Source organism: Mustela nigripes, chromosome 10 (genome assembly GCF_022355385.1).
Source record: "Mustela nigripes isolate SB6536 chromosome 10, MUSNIG.SB6536, whole genome shotgun sequence".
Classification (NCBI taxonomy): Eukaryota; Metazoa; Chordata; class Mammalia; order Carnivora; family Mustelidae; genus Mustela; species Mustela nigripes.
The window spans coordinates 43657273-43685020 of NC_081566.1; the positions used below are offsets into that span (position 1 = coordinate 43657273).

The window sequence follows — 27748 nt, forward strand, 5'->3', positions numbered from 1 at the left end:
AGAACCAAAGCAGGCTTGGGGTTGTTACTAAAGCAGGGTGGGGGTCTTTAGAACTAAAGTAAAGTAGGGGAAAGTTCAGCCCTTCAGCACAGGGGTCTGAGATGGCTGTACTTAGGCTAAGGCTAAGGCCTTTTATTTTTCTCGGCCTCCACACCCAGCAGCATCTGCTGGATAAGACTTTCCTGTGACAAAGCCACATCTGGAAGCCACACCACGACTTACCACAGCCGGCGGCAGCGCGCCGGTGCTGGGACGGTTATCGCTTTTGCAGGCGATCCAGATGCTTTCAGGACTTCTGATTTCCATCCAGCCGGGACGGTGCTGCCACTTAGAGCCAAGCCTCTCTTCTTTGGCCTGGCATGATGGCAGAGAGTGGCTGAGGGCCGCTTCTGTGTGACTAACCCTTTCGAGGTGTGAGGGGACTCTTCTGGGGCTAGGAGATTAATTCGGTGGTGGGAACAGATGGGCCAGACGCTGTGGACCACTTGCTAGAGGGGCTTTAAAAACAGAAGGCCCTACCTGCCCGAGCTTAGGAAGAGCCACCCAGTGCTGATAGCAGGAAAGGGACTAAAATCACTGAAATCACATGAATAGAAAAGGTACTCCACGGCCACTGTTCCTGTCCACATAAACTGATGTATGACTTGGAAATTTAGTCCAATATTCTAGCTAAGTGGAGGAAACGAGAGGAAAATCAGATTTAGATTAGAATAAAAATTTATTTTGGTAAAGAATTATATTTTTTCATTTGCAAAAGCTTAAAATGCTCATATAAATGACCAGCCCAGAGCTCGGATCTCCACCGGATTGACCACATGAAACAGGAGTCTGTTACTTCTTCTTGCTGGGTTTGGGGGCCTTTTCTAGGCCTTGGATGTATTTTCGAGGAAGGTGATAGTCTTCTACAATCCAAAAAGCAGAAACTCCTCAGTGGGGCATACCATCTCCGCCGCCACCTGCACTTTGTGTTACAACGTCCCTCCTTGGCCCTGACCCCAGGGAGCCCCGACCCACATCACTACCTGCCCCCCCACCCCCGCCCCACTGTGTGCTTATCCCTGGAGTCAACTTCTCCTCAGTCAACCTGCACCACGTGACCTGCTCTTCCACACGCGGCTCGAACCCAGCTGCTCTGTGTAGTAGACGGGCCATTTATCCTTACATCGCACGACTAATGTGTATATTTTAGCGATTTTTACACTGAGAGCCACTTTCTAGGTATACTTGAGGTATTCTGAATTTTCTCAGGAGAGAGAACTTGTGTGCCTGTGTTCAGTCATGTGCTTGTCTATTTTCCTCTATATTCCTTCTTAGCACCTCCTACTGGGTTCTTCACTTAAAGGGGTCAACTCCCAAAGTTTACTATGAGGCCCTAAAATATATTTGCTTATCGAGCATTTACTATGTGTCAGGCCCCGAGCGTGAAAAACGGATGAAGAAGGCAAGGTCTCTGAATTAAGTTGCTCAGTCTAGCAGGGGGGTTCAGACATTAGAAAAAACTGGCTAAGTGGCAGACACGAACCAGAAAAATTAATATAAGCAGAAAGTGCCACGCTGGCCATTTTTGAAATGCTAATTTAAGGACAGAAAAAACTGGGACATGCTCTGAGACAGGCTTCCCATGCCCTGAGCTGGGCCGATGAGGCCCTCCAGTCGGGCAGACGAGGGCTGTGGGAGGGCGCACTGGGTGAGGGAACAGGGATGCGAGCACCAAGTATGTGTGGGCAGCAGCGAGGACAGCAGCGCGGCTGAGGCCTGGGGTTGGGGGGCGGTGAGAGCTGCCAGAGAGCCCGAGGTGGATGGGATTTGGATGGGGAGGGTCTTAGGTATTGAGCGAAGGGGTTTATTCCGAAGGCACTGACGCGGCACAAGGAGTGTTTTGAGGAGCATGATGGAAAGCTGACTCAGGCAGTTTTCAAATCAAAGTGACCCGGAGTTGGGAGAAAGACGAAGCCAAGTCAGGGGCCCAGCTGCAGCACCGAGCAGCTGACTACCGAGGGCGAGGGACTGAGCCTCGCTGAACCTCGGCTTCCCCAGCTGCCGAACACAAACACTTCTGCTGATTGTTAGATGAGGAGAGATAGGGCCTGCGAGAAGCCCAGCAAAGTACCCCGCATGGCCGGAGTGGTCCACGGATGTCTTATAAAAGGGAAAACCAGGAACAAAAGTACTCCAGTAGTCTGATGGAGACAGCCCTGGATGTGGGGGCCGCAGCATCTGGCTCAAGTACCAGCTCTGTCCCTTGCTGGCCACTACACACTGTGTGGCCACACACACACACACACACACACACACACACACGGCTGTGGTGACTAGAGGGGCTTGAATCCGTGGGAAGATTCTAGCCATGCTCCTGCGTCTTCAGAAGGGATGCTCACCAAGCAACAGCCGGCTGAGGTGATGGATCTGGTTTCCCTGGATCTGGACCTGCAGGCTGTCCTTGGCCCCGGGGGCAGGAGTGACCGTCGTGCTAGCCTGGCACCGCTGCTGGAGGACGGCAGCCACCGAGCACGGGTCCAGACCATAGGCCTCCAAGTTCCGGACCACCGTCACCTGAGAGGACAGAAGATTGGTGGCGGGGGGGGGGGAGCCACACGCCCTCCCGTCCACAGGGCCTGGAGCCTCTGCGGCCTCTTCACCCGCCACGTTCACCATCCCTACAACCACGGTTCCTTCCCGTCCACGTCGCTTGTTTTATACTTACTGATTCTTTCTGTCCCATCTAGTACATGTGCTATATCCTTAGTGGAATTCTCTCTAGCCCACATGTAACATACACTTTTTACAGAGGCTTTTTATTATAGAGAATTAAAAACATAAATAAAAGTAGAATTGAATACTGTGCACCTGTGTTCCCATCACCAGTTTCAACAACTATCGACTCACGACCAACCTCAATTCACCTATATGCCTGTCCATATTGCTTTAAAGCAAATCTTCCTAAACATTAGATCATTTTATCTACAAATGCTTTAGTACGTATCTCTAAAAGGTAAGAGTTCTTTTAAACATAAAGACAAAACCATCCCCATACCTAAAAATAAATGAACAATAATTCCTTAATATCAAGCATCTCATCAAGAACATATATATTTTTCTATTATTTATCAAATGCACAAATGACATATATGATTTTGAGAGTAAGAAAATAACTGGCACTTAAAAAAAAAAAATCACAATTTTCCTGTTTTTGAAACGAGTTCTCCTGCATTCATGACTAGAGATGGTAGAGCGTGTTACCATCAGGAGTGGGTTGGTAAGGGCTGCTTTCAATAAAGTCCTCGGTTCCAAATAACCCAGGCTTGTGCGGGGACTCCAGCCCCTGAGAACCTTGGAATTGAGAAGGCATTAGAGGTCACACCTCTTCCATCCCCCACGCGATGCACACACCCTTGACAACATCTTCCCCCAACATCTTCACCCAAGCGATGCCTGGAGACCTCTAGACAGTAACTCCCCTTTTTTGGAGAGCACCAGTTTTAGTTTTGGACAATTCTAGTTGTTACCATTAATATTTATAGTGTTTCAATAAGCTGATACAAATGTCCCCTGCTTTTTCAAAGTTCATGGTATGCTGCTTCGCGCTTATGGAAAGACCTACATCAGTCCTTTTTTTTTTTTTGCTAACTGAAAGAAATCCAGAGGTTTTCACTTTTACACAAAAGGTGAAAAGTGAATGTAGTGCTCAACACTGGTTTTACAGGGAGCCCTGAGAGGCAGTGTGTACCCCCAAAACAGCACCGGTCGGTGGGTATTTGCCTACCTCCTGCCCCTGGAACTATGCTCAGCACCTCAGCGTCCAGCTGCCGGAGCTCTGAACTGGGTCTGTGAGTATCTGTGCCTTATCTCAGTTTATCCTGTGTATCCATTAGCAAGATGTGGCCTGAGGTATCAAAAAAGCCTACAAGAGTTCTTTTTGGGGTCTGGGAATGCTCAAAAATTTTTTCATATAAATTCACTATGTAATTGCTTCTTTGTTTTACCCCATCTCAGCTTACGGAAGGTTTCATAGGAATGCTCCACTTTTAGCTAGCGGGGGAAACCTGTACATACAGAAATTGCTTAGTACAGTGTCTGGCACATAATTACACGCCCAAGAAATAGTGGCTATTGCTGGTTATTCCTGAGGTTATCGTTACTGATTCTCATTTACTGACTGCTTAAATGCCAAGTACTAGTCTAAGTGCTTCACCCATACACTTCCATCATTTGGCCCGCATGGTGCCTCATACGGTAGGTATATTATTCTCATTTTTCACATAAGAAAACCCAGGCAAAAAAACACTGATTTTTCTCAAGGACAAGCAGCAAGGCAAAGGTCACATTTGAACGCATATCTCTAAGGCCAAAGCCCGCTCACATAACCCATACACCAGGAAGTTCTTTATCTGGAACCTAAGTCTGTCTTCTTGGAATTTGCATCCAATAATCCTATTTTTGTCTTCTCAAGGTATCTCGGCATCAAGTGCACTCCTTCTCCCAAGGACAGCTTTTCACGAACTTGAGGCTAGACAGAATTCGCTCCCTAGGACTCTGTGTCACCAGGCTACGCCACTCATTTCCTTCAGCAATTCTTTCTAAGCTGTTTTTCCCTGAACAAGAAGGCCCAAGAGGTAACAGAATGAGTAAGAACTGAAAGCCCTTAACAGGTCTAAGAAAAAAATAAAAATAAAATCTTGTTTACCTTTGGAACTAGGCTCTAGCAAGTATCCTAGCACAAAATCCTAGAGGGTTGGGGGTAAGAGGGTCAGCTGTGCCTATTTTATACCAGCCCACTGACACAATCATGGCTCTTTCATAAATAATCTTTGTGGTACCTGAGGCCAAATTCTAAAAACTTCCAATCATAGGGCACCTGGGTGGCTCAGTTGGTTAACTGTCTGCCTTTGGCTCAGGTCATGATCCTAGGGTACTGGGATCAAGCCCTGTGTGGGGCTTCACGTTTAGCAGAAAGTCAACTTCTCCCTCTCTCTCTCTAGCTCCCCTGCTTGTGTACTCCTTCTTGTTTGCTCTCTAATAAATAAAATCTTTAAAAATAAATAAATACATACATACAGATACCTCCAATCACATTAGAGAGACCAAAACTTAGCAGGGACATTAAATAATCACCATCTTTCAACACTGTGTTTTTTTGTTTGTTTGTTTTTAAGATTTTATTTATGTGAGAGTGTGTGTGCAAGAGGGAGGGAGAGAAAGAGAGTGAGTGAGCAAGCAAGTGTGCATGAGCAGGGGGAGAAGCAGACTCCCTGCTGAACAGAGAACCCAGCGTGGAGATCAATCCTAGGACCCCAGGACCATGACCTGGGCAGAAGGCGGAGGCTTAAGCAACTGAACCACCCAGGTGCCTCTCAACACCGTGTCTTTTTAAAATTACCTTTTTGTTATATGCTCTCTGCGCTAGGGTGATGTCAACTGGGCAGATTTTGCCTTTCTTCACAATGGGCTCTTGTCCTGGAAAGGTCACTTGATAGGCAGGCTGTAATCTTTCCAAACACCTGCAACAGGAGTTCGTGAGCTATAGATTGATAAACGAACAGAAATCATCTCCTCATTCCCCACTGCTATTGGGCAGCTCGGGGGGAGCCAGTGTCACGGGCACTGGTTCGCTCCAGGCTACACAGAGAATCACTGACGTCATCTAGGGGCTGCCCCCAAGGCCAATTAAATTAGAAGCTCCAATTAGGCATATATGGTTTTTAAAGATCCCTGAAGTATGGCCAAAGTCAAGGCCCATGGATTCAGGGAAGGGACTCCCCAGTGACTGGAGTCCCTGGAAACCGTCCAGTGGCCTGGTCTTCTGACAATCTGCCCAGGCTGCCTTGTGGAATTTACTTCCTGTCTTAAGCCGCTCATGTACACGTCCCTAGCCTGGTAAACTGCTGCTTCACATCTGTGACATGTTCCAGTCCATCTTCTAGAGAAAGCTTAACCACAAAGAATGTCTACCTTTCATCTAACCAGATTTTCTTTTGGTACCATATATACTGGGATTGAACAAATGTTCTATAAAGGGCCAGACAGCAAATATTCTAGGCTTTAAGGGCTGCTGGGTCTGTGCAACCCAACTCTGCCACTGTAGCCCGAAAGCTACCCACAGACAATGATCAAGTGGGTATGGTTTATTGACGTCAACAGGCAGCAGGCCGGATGGGCTGTCCTTTGCGAACTCCTGATATAAATTATTTTCAGTTTTGTTCTGTGGAAAAGAAAGAGCATAGAATCTTCCCTTTGATGATTTTAAGACAATTCCTCCCAGCCTCTTTTTTGCTTCTAAATCTTTTTGAAGTTCTTATTTTTAATTAATTGCTCTTTTTCTTTCTCCCTTTTAAGTTCTCCTCTACTGTGTTGGCTCCAATCATTCCAAGGCTCGTCCACCTCAGAATTACTGAGCCTGTATTTATGTAGACTACTTATCAGTTGAATTGTGGAGAGAAAGTCAAAGCCTAAGACAGGGATGATTCTAAAGTCCACAGGACAGACATTATGGGGAGGGGATAGAAAAGCTGGAGAGGGACTGGCTGCCAATCCCCACTACCTGGTCAGGAGACTGTCCCATGGAAGCTTCACGACTGTGTGCTGTTCGTTCTTCTCTAAGATGCAGTCACATAGAATGGGATCTAATTTCACGAGGCTAAAGGGAAAGAAGAGGCAATAGAGAAATGTCAGCCCCACCCCTTCTGACCCAAGGGCCAGCTCAGGATTCACCTCTTATATGTCCTTTGTAGTCATTCAGGACCATGAGAACCAATTCAGGGAGCAGAGCACAGGAAGCAGCGTGCCCTGTGGATGGGAGGTGCGGCAGGTTTCCCAGGCCAAGGGAGGAGCCGGTGGCAGAGGGGAGAGTGGGATAAATCCGAAGATCAGGATTCTTGGCCCAGTTCTGCTAACTAACCGTGACTGCACTGTTAGTTCCCAATTTTTTGTTCATGGGGATATCTTTTGAAAGTAAAAAAGAAAAATGGTAATGGAATGGTCTTCATTTAGTAGATTACCTTTTGTACTACCTTCCTAAGAAAATAGAGGATATCAAAAAGCCACAATGACGTCAGTAAAAATTTTCTAAGCTGCATTTTCTTCCTCACAGGGGCATGTGGACTTGAAAACCAGTTCTGGATGTCTACGAGCTACCACGTACCCAGGCTATGGCTGCTGCCGACCCCCCCATGTGGAGCTGAGCACCCTGGACGAGTCTAGGTGTCCACGGCCCACGGTTTGAAACCACTGGTCTTGATTCTTTCTAAAAGGCCATGAGCTGCTCTGTTCCCCTCTAGCCTGGACATGCTCCACAGTGTGTCCCAAGTCTGCGCTGTCGGGCTGATCTTCAGCAGAGCTCCCCGGCCACTCACTTTTTGTTGTCCGCATCGACCAGGTCATTCTTCTTGGCATAGTTGATGATGATGGTCCGGACCTCCCCACCCTCGAGAACGCTCCCCTTCCTAGGTCAGAAGTGATGCAGGTGGGGGGTGAGGTTGGGAAGCGGGGGGTTAGTTTGTGCTGTGCCAGGGGAACAAACCACAGGCACCAAGACTCACTCTCTGCTCGGCAGGCTGCTTTCCTTGGCTTTTTGAGCTTGATTCTTCCCTTTCCTGACTGAGGTGAGCAGGACCTCGTGAAGAATAGTTACAGAGAGAAAGGGAGACGCCTACTCTGGTTCATTTAGTCAGAGACACTTCCCAGGGGAAAGAGGCTTGAAGCTGGATGTGGGAGAAGGAGGGAACTGGGGCGCAGCAGGTTCTGCCCGTCACAGAGGAAGGCTACTCAGCTTGAGAGGAAACAGGCCAGAACACCAAGCAGGCAGAGGAGGGCTGCTCTCCAAAAACTCACTTGTGGCCAGACTCCTGGAAGAGCAGGGTCATGCTGGCTGGGACACAGTAGAGGGGTTTTATATCTGGAGGGTGATAGGGCTGTTCCCTGCTACCCTCCTGGATAGTCAGGGAGGTCGGGGAGGGCTCGGGTATGACGAAAGATGTGATCCTAAAACCCAGCAGAAGGAAAGAAAAAACACATTTTATACTACCGTCTGGGCAGTTCCCGGCGCGGGGCCCAGGTGCCCTGGCGCCAGCTGAGCTACGGCGAGCAGGCCCCCGGCACTCACTCACCTCGGGTGCCTCCAGTCCACAGCCACAATGCTCTCCACCCCTCTGCTCAGCTCCTCCACCTGTATCATCTGCTCCTGCTGCATGTGCCGCAGGAACTTAGAGAGCTAAGGGAGAGAGGGCCAGGGCTAGGGCCTCCATGGATCCCACGCCCATCCTGAGCTCTTGATGTGCCACACACTGAGCGACGCTGCTCCTGGGAACGGACGCTTGACAGTCCCTGCTCCCATCAAACCGGGAACGGGGAGGCCCACACCCTGAGGCTCAGGGAGTGAGAAGCTGCTACCGGCGGACTGGTGAAGGCTTTCAGAGCTCCGGTCAGAGAGGAACGGGTGGAAGGGAGGGAGGGGGATGGGTGCTCGCCCAGCTGCCTTGACCTGGAAGAGTTTTCCAACCCCTACCCCCCATACCTAGAACCAAAAAGCTTAATTCTAGCCTGATCCCTACAGATGGGGCTTCCCCAGTGTGCATCCAGCTCATGGCACAGGAAACCGCACACAACTCTCTGTGTGAGAGTGCAGAGAAGGTACCTCTTACTTTTTCTTTTTTTTTTTAATTTATTTTCAGCGCAACAGTATTCATTATTTTTGCACCACACCCAGTGCTCCATGCAATCCGTGCCCTCTCTAATACCCACCACCTGGTTCCCCCAGCCTCCCACCCCCCACCTCTTACCTTTTTGTAGCTTGATTTCTTTATGTCCAGCTGTCGTCCTTCAGGGCTGGTGGCAGACGGAAAAAGCAAGTTAAGCTAATGAAGCAGTGGTGGTGGGAAATGCCTGCCGCTGAGAGGAGGGCATTTCTTCCTCAGCCTTCCTCTTCCGTGTTCGGAAAGAAGCTGATATTCCAGAACCCTCTGCCCAGCGGTGGCATCAGAGAGGGATACCAACCTTAGGATACTCTGGAGCACCACTGTACAACAGTCCTTTCTGTAAATACGGACTGTTCTCTATCTGTTCTCCAATATGGTAGCCACTATTCACACGTGGCTACTAAGCACTTGACACACAACTAATGTGACTGAGGAACTAAATTCTATTTAATTTTAATTAGTTTAAATTTAAATAGCCACATGTGACTAGTGGCTACTGTACTGGATATAGTTCTAGAGTCTTCTCAAGCTAGACCACCTTCTGTGGCCTCCAAAGTTCTGCCTCAATGTGAATCTTTCCAACACCAAGCTCACTGAAGCCGCTGGGCCAAGGGCAGGACTGGCAAACCTAAGGGATCTTAGGCTCTGCGACAGAGACTCACTGTCTAGCTCTTGAGAGGAAGAGTTTGCGGACCCCTATCCTACCACCGTTAGTTTATTTTTTATTTTCTTTCTTTTCAGCTGTTAGTTTTTTGGGGGAGGTTCCTATGAAAGCTGTAATCAGTCCCTCTACTCAGAACTTACGTCTTTTCTCAAAATGTGACAAGCAATAGGCTTGGGATTCATAGAAAGTCCTTCTAGAACCTGATGCAGGTTAAGAACCTCTAGCCTAGAGGAAATTCTAGGATCTTTCCTAGTTACTTATATCCCAGCAGGGTCAAGACAAATTATCAAGTATCCTGCCACATGCTCCAGACCCCACACTATACAGGATGCCTTAAAGGAGTCCACATGTAAACAGGAAGAGAATTACATCAAAACCACTTTTTAAAAAATGGAACTAAATTCTCAAAAAGACAAAAGTTGAGTTGTGTTGTACAAATCAAGAAGCAAAGCTTCTGACAGCGTATTTGCTGGGGGCTTATTAGATGTGAGGCTAGTGAATCTTGACAGCAATCCTACAAGTGCTGGAAATTTGGGTTCAGAGAAGCTCAGTAACAAGTTCAAATTCACCTTGCTCCAAAACCCTAGGGAACTGCATCCAGATGATTGCTTCCAAAGCCCAGGTTCTACATACATGTAATACTGTCTCTTCTGGTGGCCTGTGTTTGTGGTATGGGGTTCACACTGACTGTTCCTCCTGATACCACTTAATGTGGCCCACCTACTTTGCAGGGAAAGTGTGAAGGGGTTGAATATTCCAGAAGAAGCCTCTTGACAAAGAGGCTTTGTCAAGGATGCTTCTGGACGGGACGTGCTGCCTAATTCATGAGCCAGCCCAGAATCACCTCAGCGGAGACAGTGCTCAGAGAACCTTGGGAATTTAAACCTTCATTTTTCCAACAACCCTTCAATGGCTAAAATTTACGTTTTTGAAACTCAGGACCTGATTTAGTCGCCAGATCAACCCTCCACTCCACTCTTTCCATATTATGTCCTTCAGCTAACCCCCCCATCACACACCTGTCCTGACATACCACCAAGGTACCAGAGAAAGCCCTGTGGCCCACACCTGCCTCCCGTACCAGCAGGAGAACATGTGGCTGCCAAGGAATGTGCTGGTGAGTAAAGGCAGGTCAGCTTTTTTGACGTGGCACTTTAAGGCGTGTAAGAAGCATCGCTGTAAGAGTTCATCCATTTGCTCTGCAAAGGAAACACAAGAACCATACTTTTCTGAAGGATACAGAATGGCTGGTGCAGTACAAGTAAACTCCCCGCTCAGCTCCACCCCTGCGTCACCCCCTTCACTCTGGAAGGAGCTCATTCCCGGGTCCCAAAGCTCCCAGACTCTCTTAAGCACTGAGCCTTTAAAGAGGGCTGACTCCAGAGAAGGGGTCCGGCCCACTGAGGCCCACCCAGCCAGGAGCACATGCTGCCGGGACAGAGAAGTCAGAGCCGGAAGAAACCATAGAGGCCTCTGAAGCTGGAAGCACTCCAAACTCCAGGGCAGACCGGCATCCAGGGAAATAGGACTTATGTGGCAAAGACCCCCGGTGAGATGGCAAAGGGCTGCTGGTCGCACCACCCTCACCAAAAATACGGACTTTCCCATTCTCCTAGAGCTTCGGCACCACTCTGGTCAGAAGCAGAGTAGAGCACGTTTCCTCCATTGAGAGGAGATGGGGCCTTCTACTCCCAGACCTATACCTTGAAGGGTCTTGCTGTCTGTGGGTTCTGGGTTCAGGCCCCTGACACCGGGATCTTCTGCGGCTTCTGACAGGGACTTCTCCCCACACAGCTGCTGCTGAACTTCCCCATTCTCCTTGTCCTCTCCCTCCAGGGTCAGGCGCTTCATTTCTCCCTGCAGGGCCGGCTCTGCCTGGACAGACCCCTTCTCTTCATTGACATCTGGGGTATCCTGGGCCGGTGGAGCCAGAGACGGCGGAGAAGACTTGTCTCCAGATCGCCTGGAAAAACTGCATGTCAGAAATGCCAAGCAGCAGCCACAGCATTCTCTAATCCTGGTCGAGGTCAGCTGGGAGTCCGGAAAGAGTGAGATGCACAGGCAGGGATTGTCCAGGAGAGGGCAGAGAGCTCGGGCTCTCACCTAAACCCCATTTCCAATTCGGGGCCCAGAAAAATCTCTCAGCATCCTCATCTCTGAAATGTGGACATAATTCTTGCCTCCTCCCTACCCTATCCAAAGGGATAGTATCACTCATCCACATCTGGGGACAAAAAATGATGAGTGAAAAATCAGTTCGAGGAGGCCCCAGAAGGATTCCCGTCACATGAAATAAAAATAAAACCATTTTGAATTAAATAACAAAAGTCAGGTGGCAGGTGCATCTGTTGTACCAGTTTGGTGAGACCCGAAGTCCGAGGCTCAGAGTACGTGGTAAGTACAAGCACCTGGGCGGCTCCGGGACCGCAAGCCAGTTGCTTCTATGTTCTAGCAGGAGGCACTCGAACCCGCAGCCCAGTGATGCCCTGCTTTCATGCCACTAAGCCTTAGGACAGGAGACAAGAAAGCGACGCCGCATACAGGGAATGTCAAACCAAGTCTTCACTAACGGTTGCAGCAAAGAGGCCAGACTATGTGTTTAAGTGATTCTGATAAGTACACAAATATTTTTAAAAGCTGGGGATAGGGGGAATGGAAGCAGCCACTGGTGGAACAATTTAGGCAACAGGACCTTGCCAGCCATTGTGCAGACTGACAGAAAGCGAGGTGCCTGGAGAACATCGGTAAGCAGCCCTCAAGTGTCTACCGAGACACAGGCTGCGGCTGGACCTCCAGCAAAGCGGGGTTTGGCCAGTCCTCATTAAAAAACTCCAAGGCGGGGCTAGAAATACTGACAGGCCACGACACTTGGCCAAAAGACCAGCTATACCACTTTCAAGGAAACCCTATTTACGGTTTTGGTAGAATGACAAGAAAATAACCAGAGAATAAACTAGTATATGGTTTTAGAAAGCAACTGTCACAGTGCGAAGACGTGGCTTCTGTAATGGGGAGGAGATCTGATGGCGCCTGAGGATCTCCTCTGCTTTGATCTGGGTTCAGAAGTGAGAATTCCCGAGCTCTCACCACAGGGCAAGAAGATGCCTAAATGTGGGTGACAGAGCCATAAGAATAAAGACTATCACAGTGCAGAGAGGCACAGGAGAAGTCCCCCAGGTCTTCTTCTAGGCCTAGGATTCTACAGTTCACCTAGAAAAGAATCAAAGTTCTCTGTAATTTCTTCCCCAAATAAGAAAAAAAAAAAAATTTCGACCAACCAATCCATCCATCCATCTTTTCCTCCACAATTAGTGAAGAAAAGAATGTCTGGAATCAGCAACTTGCCTATGGACATGGCAGGGACCCTAACTCTCACTTGTGAATCCAGGCCCCATGCCCTCTCCACCCACCCAGCTCTCTGTAAAACAGGAGAGACAAAGGACCCACCACAAGTGGTCCTGGTAGGTGTGTAGCACGGAGAAGCCCCTTCCTTTCAGGCCCGAGGTCAGCATCTCAGTTGTGGACATGGCAGCGACTCCGACGGCGACAGGGGCTCTGAGGAGAAGGAAGCCAGAAACATGCGTTGGGGAAAGCCTTCTAGGAGGACACACATCAGGGGTACCTTTCCACTCATGTGTGAAAAGCACCGCGTTTGTCAATCTGAAGCAACTGCCTGCAGCACAAAATGAAACTCAGTCCCGCCTCAGTTTTCTTCAGATTACCTATAAATATGACTTTCAAAAATCCCTTGACCAAACATTCCCCTTTGGTATAAGTAATCTCTGTGAGGACGTTATCACTGCTTTTATTCCTATTATGAATCAAACCCAGGCAGGTCTTGCAAGGATATTTAAAGTTCCCTTTATTGAATTTCAAAATTATAAATGACCTCTCCTACCTTAAAGACCTAGCCATCCTAGGCAGAGGTTCAAAAGGTAGGCCATTCGTATGCCACAAGCCACAAATGAGGCTGAGGGATACTACAGGGGAAGAGGGAAGAGATAAACAGTGGCACTGACTCGACATGTTCCTTCTGAGTTGGCTCTTTGTAACTCTCTGTGTTAGAGGCCTCACTCTGTGTGATGATCAGTTGAAGAACTGGGTGTGTCCAGAAGATGGAAAACAATCCCTTTAAAGTAACTACAAAACCTTCCAAAGCCCAAATGAGAAAACTCCTTCCACCCAGTGTACTCAAGCATTGCCCACACACTGCCCATAAGGACGGGTGACCAACTGGGTAATAGCGAGGGGACGTACAAGCCTGGCAGGGTCACCTGGGTACAAGGGAGAAGACTCAAGGGTAGAGTTCCCAATACCTGAACTTGAGAAAGATGTTTGCTAACCTGGTGTCTCCACTGACTGTGCCCAGAGGTCAACTCCCGCCAGGGAAACTTTCAATCTGGTTTCTTTCTCAGTTCCTAAAAGAGGATCTTTTCCTTCCATCTCTGGAAGGGTCAGTGGTTCAGAAACCAGTCTCGAACATGGTTTGGATTATTAAAAAACCACCTTGTACCCTTATTCTGGGCCACAAACCACTCTCAAGATACAGTCTAAGAGCCAAACCTTTAAGCAGGCCAAAGATTCCTGTAGTTTTCTCCTGTTCTGGAGAGAATACCAGGAAAACACAGAGACACCACCAACCTTTTCAACTGCAAGTTGTGCCACAGTTCAACAAGGAAGGAAAAATTTCTAGGTGCTTAGTTGCCAAAGGTTCAAGGAAAACAGGAGAATATGAGTAGCAACGTTAAGATCTTTGAACACTGACCCTTCCCGTACCACAGTCTCTCTCTCTCTCAAAGCAGCAATGAGCAAAATAATGAGATATCATTTCTCAGTCAGGATGACACAAACGAAAACCACCCATTGTATCCAGTGTTGGCAGAGTGTAGGGAAACAGGCTCCATATACCCTGGAGGTGGGAGTGAAAATGGATATGGCTTTCTTTGGGGCAGCAGAAAGATATACCTGGTCTTCAGCCTGACAGTTCTGCTCTTTAGTATTCACTCTGGAAAAATACTGGCCCAAGTGTCCCTAGAGGCATCAGTAAGAGACTGTTCATGACGAAAACAAACTAGAGGCAACCATAAGGTCCATTAAGAGAGGACCTCTTTCATTACCACATAGCAGGTAAGAAGACTCAGCATAACTGAGTCTTGCTGATGTGGAAAATGTCCTCTTAATCTTTTTTTTTTTTAAAGATTTTATTTACTTATTTGACAGACAGAGAGGCAGGCAGAGAGAGAGGAGGAAGCAGGCTCCCCGCTGAGCAGAGAGCCCGATGTGGGGCTCGATCCCAGGACCTGAGATCATGACCTGAGCCAAAGGCAGAGGGTTTAACCCACTGAGCCACCCAGGCGCCCTTGTCCTCTTGATCTTAAGTGAAAAAACAATTATCGATAAAGTATAATTCTGTTTATTTGCATTTTTAAACATACATACCCAAACGTACATTTTCATACACACACGTATACATGCATTTAAGAAGGCTGGCAAGATGATAATGGTTACTTCTAGCAGCAAAGGGCTGTGGGGTGAGGGCGCTTTGATTTTTCAGAACTGTTTATACTATTACTTCCTAATTAATTTTTTATAGATTTTTATTTATTTATTTGACAAACAAAGATCACAAGTAGGCAGAGAGGCAGGCAAAGAGGGGAGGAAGCAGGCTCCCTGCTGAGCAAAGAGCCCGATGCGGGGCTCGACCCCAGGACCCTGGGATCATGACTTGAGCCAAAGGCAGAGGCTTTAACCCACTGAACCACCCAGTGGTTCATAATTTAAAAATTAATTAATTAACCCCTAATTAATTTTTAAAAAGAAGCTGTGCAATGATGGCCAAACAGCTCTGTAAAATCACAAATCACTGAACTATACAAGTGAAATAGGTGAATTTTAAAGTATGTAAACCACATTTGAATAACTCTTAAAATAATTTTAAAAGAAGGATGATGGGGGTGCCCAGGTGGTTCATTTGGTTAAGCGTCTGCCTTCAGCTCAGGTCATGATCCCAGATTCCTGGGATTGAGCCCCATGTCAGGTTCCCTGCTCAGCATGGAGTCTGCTTCTTCCTCTGCGTCTCACCCTGATTGTGCTCTGTCTCTTTCAAAAAAAAAAAACTTAAAAAAAAAAAAAAGGATGATGATGTGGATGATGGAGAAAAAAGTGTTAAGTCCATGAAAAACCAGGGAAGACCAAAAAAATGTCATAGACAAGAGACTAAGAAGACACAACAACTAAATGCAATGTACTGTCCTAGATCGGATGCTTGAGTAGAAAAAAAGACGTTTTGTGGAAAAGCTGGAGGGATATGAATAAAGTATACAATTCTACTAATACAACTGTACCAATGTTAATTCCACAGTCTGGACCACAGTTTGGATAACCGTGCTATGGTTGTACAAAACATTATCATTATAGGAAGCTGGGTAAGAACTCTATACTATCTTTGAAACTCTCCTATAAACATAAAATTAGTAAGAAGGAAAGAAAGAAAAGAAAAGAAAAAAGAAAAGGAGAGAAGGAAGGAAGAGCGAGCGATATCGGCAGTAGCAGCAAACACACTTGGCTGAGATACGCATATGCCCACACAGGCTCACCGCCATTCTCCCATGGCCTACTCTCTGCTTCTGGAAGAAGGATCTGTTTTTTTTTTTTTTTTTTTTTTTTTTAATCCTTTATCCATAAGCTTTGGAAGTTGTTCTTTCCCACTCCCCTCCCCAGTTTTACCTAAGTTTTTCCCCTAAAGGCACAGGGGACTGGCACAGTACCTGTTCCCCACCAAGGCAATGGCACAGAGGTCACCCTTCTGTACCTGAGGCAGACCAGCAGGGGGCACCACAAGGCCGGGCAGCATCAAATCTGTAGGAAACAAGACAAAGGCATCACAACCCCCATTCTGCCTTTAAGCAATTCCAAGTTTTACTTCAACACTAATTCATTCACTCAACCAACAAACACTTATTAAGTATCAACTAGGTTATTCATAATGAAAATTAAGAAATGCAACCCGAGTATCAGACCTTTTCCCTTCCGGGGCTAGTGGTCAAACTGAAGCACCAAGCTGAGGGTCAGTTTCCATGATCTCTTATTCTGCTTTTCCTAACATTAGCTTATTGATGTAAAGCAGAGCATATGGTCGTTCACAGAGTATTTTCTGGACAAAGTATGAAGCTTATCGAAGCCTTTCAATGGGGTCGTAGAGGCCCAGGGACCTTATGGAAGCAGCCAAGTGGGGGAGGAAACACACATGCGTGAAAAATTCCATTTTTCAATGGTATGAACCCAGGAAATGGGTGCATTTATTCAAACAGCTGGCCCTTACTAAGTTTCAGCCAATAGCCAGAATACAGGAAAATCCTCTTACCTGCCCCCCCCACCAGTTTTTCGAGCACCAGAGGCCATGTTGTGAACGTTGGGAGAAGATCAGGATGGGACCACAAGGTGTACACTGCTCAAAAAGAGACACAGGAAGACTTACTGCCAAAATGTCAAACTCTGAGGGAACTGGGTAAGTCAAATACCAAGGTCACTTGAAGTAAGAAACAGAAAAGAACGTCAACTTGAAGCTAGATAGGAGGCTGTGAGGCCCTAACAGGTTTCCTTCTTAAAGCAGGCAGATTCTTAAAAAATGGGATGTTGCTTGAGACTGGGAGGCCCCTGTGATTCCACCTGGATGCAGCAGCAGCCACAGGCACAGGCGATAGAAGCGGGGACAGAGACCCAACAAGGATTCCATCTGGGACCTCAGAAGCAAGTTAAGTGAAGAACAGGGCACCGGCCTGTAGGACATCTTGAACTTCCCCATGTTTACTCCTTTTATTCTCCCTGTGTTCCCAGTGACTAGCAGTAAAACCTTAGATTGAAAAGGGCCTGCGTCTGCATAGCCGCAAAGTGGGCTGGGGGCACAGGTAACCTAAGGAGACCCCACTGCACTGCTGCAGCCAAGCTGGGGGAAGAAGAGCCCAAGTGACAAAGACAGAAAGCAAGGATCGCGAGAGCCAGGCAGAGCCTAAGAAAGAATCCCTGTGAGATATCTGCACTGAAGGACATCACTGGACAGCTGGGTATGTAGTTCCATTAACCCAGCTTCCTTCCTATTCAGTTTCTTAAGAAAATCCTGCTACTGATAATTTTAAGAATATCTTTTACATGTCCTGAAATTCCACCCTTTTTAAGACCTCTCCTCCATCCCTACTTAACCCACGATGAACTATTATTCCTTCATCTCAGACCATCCCTACCCAACTACCTGTGTTAGCCCTTTTATTCTCCCTCCTACATCAGTTTTTTGATCTTTAAAGACCCAATTCTAGCGATGCTGGGTCCAAAAAGATCCTTGGGGATGATATTGGAGATTCTGTACTTCCATTTTAAGTAAGGCAGGTTAATGAAAGAAAGGAGGAGAAACAGAGGTTAGGCAAGGATTATAGTAACGGCCCTCTCTATCCTACTGGCATACCTGTTGGGTATAGATTTTTCTCCAGTTCAAACAGGATGGGGTTACCAGCACACACGTACACAGTCACCGCATCCCCCCTGTGAGCATATAACTTCACAACGTTGAGCTCTTCCTTTCCAGGTACTAAGGCAGAGACCTGATCTGTTCCAAGAGTGGGGAAAGCAGTCGCCACATCAGCCCGAAGCTTTCTCCTGCAGAAAGCAAACCAACAGGTGGTATGAATCCTGCCTGGATGGATTTTAATAAATTCAAAGGACTCTGGAGGAACTACTATAAAATCACAGGGGCCAAGGAAAACTGGTTTATGATGCCCTATATATGGTATATGATGCCCTACTCTTCCAAAACATGCTATCCTCTTTCTCATTCAATGTCTCATCTAGTTTCACATATTCCTGGTGATGAGGGAGCAGGAGGCTGGCTGAGGACAAAGCAAGAGCTGGCGCCTTGCACCCCCCCTTCACCCGCTCCCCTCCATAGGTGTAGCATTCCTCAGGCACCCCTGACTGCCATAAAATGATAAATAGTTAACTTGCTGAGATCACAATCCTACAAGACAGGAGTCTCCCTTGGTTTGCAAATTTCCTTGAGATTACAACAAAGAAGTTACCTTATCAATAGCTTCATCACTGGGGGCAAGTCTTTCCATTTCACAAAGGAGGAAAACTGAGATCTAGTGAGTAACCAAGTTAGCCTGTCTAGAAACTCAGCCTTGCCCTCCGCCCCACTCCTTTCTCTTATCTGCCTCGCAAATCTGTCAGCTTGTGGTCAAAAAGCTATAGGAAGGTACCAAGAGTGACAACTAGGGAACACTGGTCCCCAACTTCGCAACGTGGTACCAGCATCAGCAACACTGTGCACAGACACAGCAACACTGTGTAACAGACGCAGTTCTTAAAATGCGTCCTTGGTTCTCTCCCACCTCACCCTCCATCCGTCTCTCCTGCGAGAAGTAGATCCCTTTTCTCCTGCAGTCGTAGTTTTCGGTGTCCCATCGGATTTTTCCTAAGGGACTCGAAGCGCTGTGGAGGGCGGGCCTGTCACTGTTCGTGTTTGCACCGCCCACACCTTATCTAGCCGCAGTCAGGAAGCGCTGGCTGGATTGTTTTCCTTTACTAGCCTGGGAGACACGCTAGGCCTGTGCTCCGTCTTCGCCCTCAAAACGTGTCTAACCCCCCCTGGCTCTCCGGGGTCCCATCCTGGCTGGACTTTCCCCGGCGTCCACCCAGGGCGGCGGACCCAGCTCAGAGAGGGCTGTGGGCCAGCCCGCACTGGGAGATGTCTGGGTGCCTGGTGGGCGGGGCGGGCCCCTTCTCTCCCTCACCTGTCCGACCCCTTGATGGCCGTGTTGGACTTGACTCGAAAGGCCTTGGCAAACATGTCTGCTGGAGTGACCTGGGGAAGGCAAGGCGCGCACAGAAGCCGGGGGCTGTCAGGGAAACCAGAACGCGACGACTTCCCGACTCGCAGCCCTGTGCGCAGCCATGTTGCGGCCCAGCTGGAAAATAGGCTCGGCTGGAAACCCGGCCCACTCAGCTTCGCAGCTACAGGCGCTGCGAGGACCGCGGCCGCCCCTAGTGGCAATGCCGGGAACTGAACCTGGGTGGGCGGGGCCTGGGGAAGGCGGGGCGGATTCCCGCTCCATCGCCTTCCCTCGGCCGGGCTTTGCGCTTGCGCGAACTGCAGGCACGCCCTCGGGTCTCAGGGACCCGGCAGTGGGGACCCTGATGATTTAGCTTCTGCTCCGTCGGTGTTGCGTACTGCCAGACCTCAACCGCTCTTGTTCCATTCAGTTTCAGTTCCACAAAATTAATTGAACTCTTGTGTTCTATTAGGGTTTCAGGCCTCTGAGTAATTTTCTTAAGGGCTTTTGTTTATTAAAGTCTTATTTTATTTTATTATTTAATAAATAATTCTATTAAATAAATATTTAATAAAATATTTTATTGCACGCTAGAGGTCCCAGGATTTTCTCATTGTTTTAATTTATGTGGCGTGACAGTAACAGTAACAGAGAACCCTCCTTTGTCCCAGGTTTGCCCCGCATGTTCTGAGCAGAAAACTACAAATGATCTTCAAGTCTATTTTAAAATTTTTTTGGCCACTTTGAGATAAAATTTTCAAAGCTTTATTGCTTTTTTGAGTTCAGGCGTTATTTGGAGAGGGGAGTTTCCAATACTAATGAAATAACGTTGCTTATTTAAAAAAAAAATCTGTGAGGCAAATTAGTTTCAAATTATGGTTTGGCTTCTCCCTATGGATGTCACGTGCCAACGGCTTTTCTTACTGAAACTCTTGCATTCTCTGGAAGATGTGGAGGTAATACCTACGTCATAGGGTTTCCATTAGAAACGATTGAGGTAATGTATGTGATAGGTTACACAGTCCTTTACAAATTTCCAGTAATATATTTAAAAACTCTAGAACAGCGTTGAGAGAGAGTGATGGTTTCCTGGGAGGGGGCTGCTGTGCACACCTGGGGTCCTGGCCCCTAATAAATCAAATTTTGCATATGAAAAGTTAAGGGTAGAGTATCCATCCACCAAGAAAAATTAATCCTAATTATTTCTTTGGATGGCACAGTTATACAAAGAAAAATTCCGCATTGGCTGTGCAAAGATGAGGCCTTCCACAGTGTCTGCCCACCACTACCAATTGGAGAGACCCGGAATCCCACCTAGGAGCGCCCTGCAAGTTGGGCTGCTCCTACCCTTCGGACCCACCAGACCTTTATTCTGAAGCATCCCAGCCACAAGGCCAAAGTCGGAAGAGCCCAAAGGAGGACCATGCCCCAGAACCTTCTTCCTTTAGACCCTGACCCCAGCAACAATTGGGTGTGGGATGATGCCACACTGTGTTGTTGACTAGGTCCATTGTAGCACAGCTACTGAGGCAGCCTCTGCCTAGGGAGCTGAGGAAGATTATTCAAGGGACTATTAGAAATAGATACTAAAAATAAATAAATCATAAGTAAATACAAAAATGGCAACGTACAAAGGTGTAAAAAAAGGAGATTAATGAACACTGGAAAGATGTCAGAAACCAATAAAAATATAACTATGAAATGAAGGGACAGATATGATGAAAGTAAGACTACTCCGCATACTTCTCATATTACTTTGACTTTTGAAGCATGCAGGTGTTTGGGGCACCTAGTGCCTCAGTTTGCTTAAGCGTGTGAATCTTGGTTTTCAGCTCAGATGATACTCTCTGGGTGGTTAAATTGGGTCCCACATCAGGATGGTCCTTGGCGTGGAGTCTGCTTGAGTTTCTCTTTCTCTCTCTCTGCCCCTCCCTCCTTTCTCTCTCTCTGAAATAAAGAAATAAAATCTTTTTAAAAATGTAAATTTTTAAATATTTTTTAAAAAAAGTTTAGCTTAAAAGAGAAAAGTGAAATCTAAAATAAAAAAAAATACTAATGCAAATAAATGTAAAATTCTATTAATTTGGTAAGTGAGCCAATCAGAGGTAAGGATTATTTCAAGTCATTTTTAAAAAAGATTTTATGTATTTATTTGACAAAGAGAGGGAGATCACAAGTAGGCAGAGAGGCAGGCAGAGAGAGAGGGGAAGCAGGTTCCCTGCTGAGTAGAGAGGCCGATGGTGGGCTCCATCCTATGTCCCTGGGATCATGACCTGAGCCAAAGGCAGAGGCTTAACCCACTGAGCCTCCCAGGCACCCCTATTTCAAGTCATTTTTGAGGAGAGTACTTAAACTCGACTCAGACCTCCTGGGACAAAATAAATGCAAAGGCATTTTAACCTTCATTCAGTAGTTTAACTGCTAATAGTAATGTTTGCATTATTATTTTTTTTTAAATATTGAAATATAAGAATAAAGAGAAAAGACAGAAAATGTATTTAAAAGTTAAGAAACTTTTAAATACTTTTTATTCCTGCATTATTTATAACACTGAATTGTAAGATCCAATAGGAGCCAATGAATTTTAAATTTCATTTCTACTTCAGATTTCTCACAAGCAAAAAGATATTTAAAGATATTTCAACAGGATTGAACATTCCGATGTAGTACCAATAACACAATTCTTGTGTTTTAAACAGTATTTCCCATTTAAAAGAATCAGACCTTTTTGGAAAGCTGTATGGGTGTTGGTCAGCGAGGTATACACTGAGCCTATAGCATTGTGTTGTGCTAAAAAGAAATGACTAGTGTGTATAACAAAGCAATCAGGAAGACTGAGTTCAAGAGGCACTCACTAGCCACATTTGAGATAATTTGAGCTTCAAAGAATAATGACCATAATTATTTGTGACAAATTGAATAAATAAAAATTCCATGATGATGGATGTTGGAAAAAAAAAAAAGAAAAAATCTTTAAAGCCATCACTGGTCACTATCATCAAGTTCTTACTCTAAATATTAGAAATTAAAGAGCATAAATTAACACCCATCTTCACACAAGAATGACAATTAGTAAGTACAGAAAAAGAATAGGATTCATTTTAAAATCACTGTTTTGTAGCTAACAATGAAAATGATTAATGATACGCTATATTGATTACAGGTTAAGTGTCATAAATAGATTCCACAAGCATTAGGTGAAAAGTTTTGGAGAAATAGTATATATATACCAATATTAACAGCAAAGATAACTTGCCAATTGTAACAATGTTCCTTTCAATGTGAGAAAACTGGCTGTCGCTTGTGTTTCAGATTTAGATAAATTGACTCCATTGGAGACAGCCAGTTTCTCATTCTAAGAATGCCACTGGATTTGATGCAAAATGAAGTAATAAGATAACACCTTGAAGTATTTTTACCTTAATTATATCTTTATTTTCATCTTAAAGTTTTCATGGTTTTGTAGAAGATAAAAATGTTCATAGTCAACTGATCTCAACTAATTATGTTGTTTGAAATGTATGAACATAAAAATCATATTTCAGACTCTTGTTGTTGAATGATTCCAAAACCCCCTTGAGCAGCAAAATCACGAGGATATCATTAGATTTGAAGATCATTGTCAAAGAGGTCCTCATAATTCTCCACATATACCATCTTACTTTTAATATATTCTTATTTTATTTTAATTTTAAAATGATTTATTTATATATTTAAGTAACCTCTACAGCCAACGTGGGGCTCAAACTCACGACCTTGAGATTGAGGGCACACTCCACTGGTTGAGCCAGCCAGGCACCCAAATAAAATAACCACCTTTATTGTAGTTCAAAGGTGATACAAAGATAGAAAACATGGAAAATACAGGTGAGCATTAAGGACTTAAACACCAACTCTTTTTTTTTTTTTTTAAATATTTACTTATTTTTTAAATTTCTTTTCAGTGTTCCAGAATTCATTGTTTATGAACCATACCCAGTACTCCATGCAATAGGTGCCTTCCTTAATACCCACCACCAGGCTCACTCAACTCCCCACCCCATGCCCTTCCCAAACGCTCAGTTTGTTTCTCAGAGTCCAGTCTCTCCCCCTTCTAGTTGCCCCAACTCCTTTTTCCTCTCCATCTCCCAATGTCCTCCATATTATTACTCATGCTCCACAAATAAGCAAAATCATATGATAATTCTCTCTCTGCTTGACTTATTTCACTCAGCATAATCTCCTCCAGTCCCATCCATATTGATACAAAAGTTGGGTATTTGTCCTTTCTGATGGAGGCATAATACTCATAGTGTATATGGACCATATCTTCTTTATCCATTCATCTGTTGAAGGGTCTCTTGTCTCTTTCCATAGTTTAGTGACTGTGGCCATTGCTGCTATGAACATTCAGGTACAGATGGCCTTTCTTTTCACTACATCAGTATCTTCGGGGTAAATACCCAGTAGTACAATTGCAGGGTCATAGGGAAGCTCTATTTTTAATTTCTTAAGGAATCTCCACACTGTTTTCCAAAGTGGCTGCACCAACTTGCATTCCCACCAAGAGTGTAAGAGGGTTCCCCCTTCTCCACATCCTATCCAACACATGTTGTTTACTGTCTTGTTAATTCTGGCCATTCTAATTGTGTAAGGTGGTATCTCAGTGTGGTTTTGATTTGAATTTCCCTCATGGCTAGTGACGATGAACATTTTTTCATGTGTCTGTTAGCCATCTGTATGTCTTCTTTGGAGAAGCGTCTGTTCATGTCTTCTGCTCATTTTTTGACATGATTATCTGTTTTGTGTGTGTTGAATTTGAGGAATTCTTTATAGATCTTGGACATCAGTCTTTTGTCTGCACTGTCACTTGTGAATATTTTCTCCCATTCTGTGGCTAACTACCAACTCTTACCCCTAACATTTCTGAATTCAACTATAATTATTATAAATATTTTATTGTACTTCCTAGCAATCTTTGTTCTATAAACATTTATGCAGGATCAAATTATACTCTGTGTGTGTGTGTGTGTGTGTGTTTATACTTGATATAGGATTTTTGGGTCATTTTCATGTTATAGTATGCCAGTTACATACCCAATTAGATTCTAATTTCTCTTTATGATTTGTTCAAATTTTTATGTGTGCTAGATAGCTTGTAGAAGATCTTGCATTTCATCATTTGGTAGATAAGCAAAAGTAGATAATAACTACTTACATCTTATTACTTGTGTAGGTATGACATAGTTAGGCCTTATGTATTTTTGAAGTGAAATAACCTTAAAGATGGAGAAAAGCATTTTCTCCCATTTCCTCTGAACAGTCCCAAAAGTTATGGAAGAAGCTTTGAAAAAGTTAGAGGGAAAGATGGACAAAAGTAGGCACTGGAGTGATTGAATCTAGTTTCTTGCTTTAAGTATTTTATGAATAAGACACGAAGCATTTTGGCTGGCCAAGTTTTAATGAGGTGCTTTTATGAAGTGATTTATTCATCCCTCTGATTATCATCACATCATGCATATACTATTCAATACAAATTCTGATTTATGAATATAAATGAGTTACACAATACTTGAAAAAATAAACTGAGAATTGGATTGATAATGAAAAATTCTGAGTAAATGTACATATTTTAATTTTAGGACTGCATCTTAATCATTGTTTTATCCACATTCAGGATATAACAGTTTCCCTTCCTGACATGTGGCTCGGAATGTATGCCCTGGTGTCTTTTTACGATATCCACGAAGACATTCAAATTCAATCACATCCTTTGTTGTAGAATATATTTTTTTCTCATAAGACCATCGAAACCTTATATTATGTTTTCTCATGATTTCTTCTGATACTGTACAGGGCTCTAATATATAAAAAAAAAAAAGAACATAAAACATTGAAAACAGAATTTCAGACTTCCAAGTAGAATCTTCTACACTGGTCCAGGGCTTCATTTTCAAAACTTTTTCAAACCAATTCATTGAAAGACCATTGAGTCCATTTTAATTACTTTAAATGATTAATGATGTAAAATGAGCTACTATGTTTAAGCTGTGATAATTAAATGTTGTAATCAAAGATTCATAGTATCAATTTTAAAATGAAGAAATCAAGTTCTTTCATTAAAGGATCTTTTGCTTGAACAGCAGGTTTTTTTCCAACTTTATTTCATTACACATTAGTATTGGTAGTTAGCATTCAACAAATGTTTGTTAACTCATGACAAGTCTATTAACAGCAAAGCATCTATTATACTGATTTTCCCAGGATCCATGAGAATAGTGAAATATTTACCTAAGCATTTTGGTGGTGATGACCACTCTCCATTTGTGCATGTTATGGTGCTGGGTCCCTGAAGTACATAGTAGGCCTGACATTTGTACTCTACTGACGATCCTGGAGCATATGCTGCTTGTGGGAATGAGGTAATGTCTCCATTGTCAACAGATGGAGGAGACACACATTTTCCACTAGGTTCTAAAAAAAAATTTGATTTATTGAAAGACCAAAGAAAAACAGGTTAAAATAAAGCAAATAAAAAAACAATATCAAGACTTGTGATTTCTGCTGACAGAAATGATTCATTTAAGAAATTTTATTTTATTTTTTAAAAAATATTTTATGAATTTATTGAGAGAGAGAGAGTGAGAGGGAGACAGAGAGAGCAGAAGCCAAGTAGGGGGAGGCAGGGATCCTCCCTGGGCAGGGAGCCTGATGTGGGGCTCCATCCCAGGACCCCAAGATCATGACCTGAGTAGAAGGCATACACTTGAACAATAAACAATGGTTAAGATGCAGCCCTAACATTAAGATATGTCACATTACATATGTTACAAAAAGGTGTAACATTAAAATAACCAACTGAGCCACCAGGCACCCCTGCTGAAGAAATTTTAAACACTTAAACTGAGAATCACACTTTTAAGCCTTTCCTTTTATGCCACATAAAAGCATACATAAAGCATTAACATATATGTCTGCTTTACCATATTCTGGTGTTAAAAAGTGTTTTTTTACTGAATCAATACTTGGCAGATGGATAGGTAATAGGAACAAAGAAACTTTCTTGTTACATACAACATACTGCAGTTTCTATTGGATCTCTAGTCCTTGTTTATTGATTGTCATTTCTATTACAAAAGGAACATCAACTTTGTTAATTAAAGTGAAAGAATTACACATTTGTATAATGGGAAAGGGAATTTCAGGCTTGCTGTTTTGGACAAGATGAGGTAGGAAAATTTGTGCTTATTCCTTCTGCTCAGTATCACTAAAAATTCTGAACATATTATAAAGACCAACAAAAGAGATTGTGAAGGATGAAGAGAAGATGTCGATCTGATCTAAGGCCTTGGTATTCAAGGAATCATACTGTAGTGAGTTGTTTGGGTTTTCATGTTGCTGCCTATGGATCCTGGACTGGGCACTGAAGAAGACTGGAACCTGAAATGAGATCAAGTTCAGGGGAAAAAAAGTCCCAAGAATTGCCTGCTGTCTTTAGCCAAAGGCTCAGGAAAGGAGTATTCTAGCAAGACAGATTTTTTTTTTTAAAAACAATACTTGAATTACTCCTGAAGAAACTCCTAGAAGAAACCTCAACCAGCCCTCTCCCCATGTTGATCAGAGGTCAAAGGTGGAGCCTTGACTTCCAGACACAGTCAGGGAACAAGATACCTCACTGCTTTCCATGGTGTCAATGGAGGCCAAGTGGGAACCCTGGAGTTGCACTCTGCAGTTATGGAGGCCTGATAAATAAGATATTTCAATAAAATCCAGAGTCTTAAAATACAGCACCCAAAATTCTAAAATATAATTGAAAATCATTCATCATAGCAAGGACCTGGAGAAATCTCAAAAGAGAAAAGATAATCAATAGATCACAACACTGAGATGGCACAGCATTTTTTTAAAAGATTTTATTTATTTATTTGACAGAGAGAGATCACAAATAGGCAAAGAGGCAGGCAGAGAGAGAGAGAGAGAGGGAAGCAGGCTCCCTGCTGAGCAGAGAGCCCAATGCGGGACTCGATCCCAGGACCCTGAGATCATGACCTGAGCCGAAGGCAGTGGCTTAACCCACTGAGCCACCCAGGCGCCCCGATGGCACAGCATTTGATGATGGTTTTCAAAAATCTAGTGGGAATAACAGAACTGAAAAATATAATAGTGGAATTTAAAAAAAACCTCACTGGATGGACTCAATTATGGATTACAGATGGATGACAGAAAGCTAAATAAACTTGACTATAGAATATAAATGACTCACTTTGAAAATAGATTGAAAACAAAACCAAAAAAATTTCAAAAATATGGACAGAAAATTTCCCAAATTTTTACAAGGCATAAACATTCATATTGAAAAAGCCAAACAGGACAAACCCAAAGAAAATCTTGCCAACATACACCATAATTAAACTGAGGAAAAGTAAAGGAAAAGAAAAAAAAAATCTCAAAAGCAGCGACATAGAAACTATGCAAACTAATAAGGGAGAAAGAATTCAAATGTCAGTGGGGTCCTCATCTGTGACCTTCAAAGCAGAAAGAAGTGACAACATTTTTCAAGTGCTAGAAGACAAGAACTGTCAGCCCTGAATGCT

General features: G+C 44.5%; 2 protein-coding genes across 6 annotated transcripts in view; both read right to left on the reverse strand.

Annotated features, from left to right (window-relative positions):
* Positions 1 to 699: 699 nt before the first annotated feature.
* EIF2D (eukaryotic translation initiation factor 2D) lies at positions 700 to 19334 on the reverse strand. Of its 4 annotated transcripts, none has more exons than XM_059413293.1 (15): positions 19137 to 19334; positions 17813 to 18003; positions 16718 to 16801; positions 16122 to 16212; positions 12802 to 12909; positions 11058 to 11317; positions 10436 to 10553; positions 8775 to 8820; positions 8103 to 8206; positions 7828 to 7977; positions 7350 to 7439; positions 6539 to 6634; positions 5378 to 5498; positions 2379 to 2553; positions 700 to 902 (listed from the first exon to the last, which is right to left on the reverse strand). In XM_059413293.1, exons 1-15 carry the CDS (start codon positions 19190 to 19192, stop codon positions 832 to 834), a joined length of 1761 nt encoding a protein of 586 aa, XP_059269276.1. In that variant the 5' UTR covers positions 19193 to 19334; the 3' UTR covers positions 700 to 831. The 4 variants fall into 4 exon arrangements, with proteins under 4 accessions (XP_059269276.1, XP_059269275.1, XP_059269277.1 ...); XM_059413292.1 differs by lacking the exon at positions 19137 to 19334 and adding an exon at positions 18740 to 19129; XM_059413294.1 differs by lacking the exon at positions 19137 to 19334 and adding an exon at positions 18423 to 18454.
* A 5273-nt stretch (positions 19335 to 24607) lies between these two features.
* Positions 24608 to 27748, reverse strand: part of LOC132025681 (complement factor H-like) — a 79869-nt gene continuing 76728 nt past the window's right edge. For both annotated transcript variants that reach the window (XM_059413297.1, XM_059413296.1), the window contains 2 exons: positions 25446 to 25628; positions 24608 to 25014 (listed from right to left, as the gene is read on the reverse strand). In XM_059413297.1, the coding sequence (XP_059269280.1) occupies positions 24818 to 25014; positions 25446 to 25628 (380 nt within the window). In that variant the 3' untranslated portion in view covers positions 24608 to 24817. The remainder of the gene's footprint in view (positions 25015 to 25445; positions 25629 to 27748) is intronic.

What these genes read in the sequence shown, in the direction of transcription:
- EIF2D (XM_059413292.1), bottom strand. Translation starts at nt 18,807, where the DNA reads ATGGGACACCGAAAACTACGACTGCAGGAGAAAAGGGATCTACTTCTC. An exon ending in AAAACTGGTGGGGGGGGCAG is followed by an intron (nt 16,213 to 16,717) that starts GTAAGAGGATTT and finishes TGTTTCCTACAG; the next exon opens with ATTTGATGCTGCCCGGCCTT. An exon ending in TTCCAGGAGTCTGGCCACAA is followed by an intron (nt 7,440 to 7,827) that starts GTGAGTTTTTGG and finishes CTTCTGACCTAG; the next exon opens with GAAGGGGAGCGTTCTCGAGG.